This window comes from Austrofundulus limnaeus, unplaced genomic scaffold (assembly GCF_001266775.1).
Source record: "Austrofundulus limnaeus strain Quisiro unplaced genomic scaffold, Austrofundulus_limnaeus-1.0 Scaffold220, whole genome shotgun sequence".
Lineage (NCBI taxonomy): Eukaryota > Metazoa > Chordata > Actinopteri > Cyprinodontiformes > Rivulidae > Austrofundulus > Austrofundulus limnaeus.
Window position 1 is genome coordinate 548,795 of NW_013952622.1, and position 1,529 is coordinate 550,323.

The following is a 1,529-nucleotide window of genomic DNA, read 5'->3' on the forward strand; positions in this document are numbered from 1 at the left end:
TTTTTTTACACCAGGCAAAAAATGCATTTAAACCAGCTGAAGTTAAGTTTAGAGCACAGTTTGAAATGTACAACGAAGGAAAACTGCATCACGACTTTTATACTGCRGTCAGAGCTAACGTAATCTGAGCAGCCAGCGTCYGTCTGCTGCACGGCGGCAGCTCTAACGTAACAGCGAGACATGACCGAGAGCTTTTYATTTTAATTCAGAAGGGAGAACAATACAGGTGTTCTTCTATGCCTCCTGTGAGSAGTTCCAGCATTTTTAAACGAAAAACAATGTGGACACGCTAATTACAGTGCGATTTCAAACCGAAAGTAAAAACATGGCGCTCGCTGCGCTCCCGTTCGAAGTGAAACTTAAACACACAGCTGTTCTCTCTACCACTCACAGTCTGACACAGAGGGCAGAAACAGCTAAATTAGACAATTAAAACACATTAAAAGTTCATAACTCACCCCTATTGTTGTTGGCACTCTGTGGAGATTGTGTGCCGAGGCTGTCACTGTTAACAGTGAACACCAGAGGGCGCAATTAACAGCTTTCTTTGAGGCACCSAAATTAGAGTTGTGTTTCGGTTTGAGTACTACYGWTGATCTTCGCCCCAGTGCCATACTGGAACCGAGTTTCGGTACCCAACCCTAGGTGGCACGCAGTGGAAATTTATTGTTTGTATCGCAAGATGACAAATAATTACCGTGGTGAATGTCTTTGATGGTATATCRCACACAATAACATATCGCCCATCCCTAGTGAATGGKTGAATGTCTGTAAGTGTAAAGCGCTTTGGGGTCCGGAGGGACTTGATAAAGCGCWSTMYAAGTTCAGTCCATTTATCATATGAACAGTATTTTGACGTATTTAATGACACAAGGTGAAAAAAGTAACATCAGATCATAATTTCTCTAAATTATACAACATATAAAAAAATCAAGCTGTGCACCTGCAGCTCCTGTACAGGGCTGTGGTTCTGTGCAGAAGCCCAACAGGCTGCAGGTAATTGTGGGTTCAGGAACTGGAACTCTCTGGAGAATAGATCTTGATGAGATGTTGCAGTTCGGAGGGAAACCCAGTGAGYGGGCAGCGGCGGTTCGCCTTCACGTACGTGTAGATGCAGCGGTAACAGAAGACRAAGCCGGACGTGGACAACGCCGTGGCGTTCGTACGCAGCCTCCGACACAGAGGGCAGCTCCTGCAGTCGGCRCCCAGCTGAGCGTCCTCCTGCAGGTGGAGCGGGGGTGGGGGCGCCGGCATGGAGGTGAGGGTCTTCACCGCGCTCTCGTTTTCTGAGGAGTACCACCACTCCAGAAACTGCAGGAAGAAGACGCCCAGAGACAGTGAGGTGGACAGGGACACGGCCACGCCCCCCGCCGCCTGTGACAGCAGCCGCCAGGCTCTCTGTGGCAGACTGTAGACAAAACAACACATCAGCAGTGAGTCATACATTGACTGATCAGCAGCACACACACAAACGTGTGTGTGTGTGTGTGTGTGTGTGTGTGTGTGTGTGTGTGTGTGTGTGTGTGTGT

At 48.3% G+C, this 1,529-nt stretch overlaps 1 protein-coding gene across 1 annotated transcript in view; it reads right to left on the reverse strand.

Moving 5' to 3' along the window:
- Positions 1 to 826: 826 nt before the first annotated feature.
- Positions 827 to 1,529, reverse strand: part of pex12 (peroxisomal biogenesis factor 12) — a gene marked incomplete at its 5' end in the record, with an annotated part of 8,257 nt that continues 7,554 nt past the window's right edge. The window contains 1 exon segment of the mRNA XM_014019414.1: positions 827 to 1,408. Within this exon segment, the coding sequence (XP_013874868.1) occupies positions 1,009 to 1,408 (400 nt within the window). The 3' untranslated portion in view covers positions 827 to 1,008.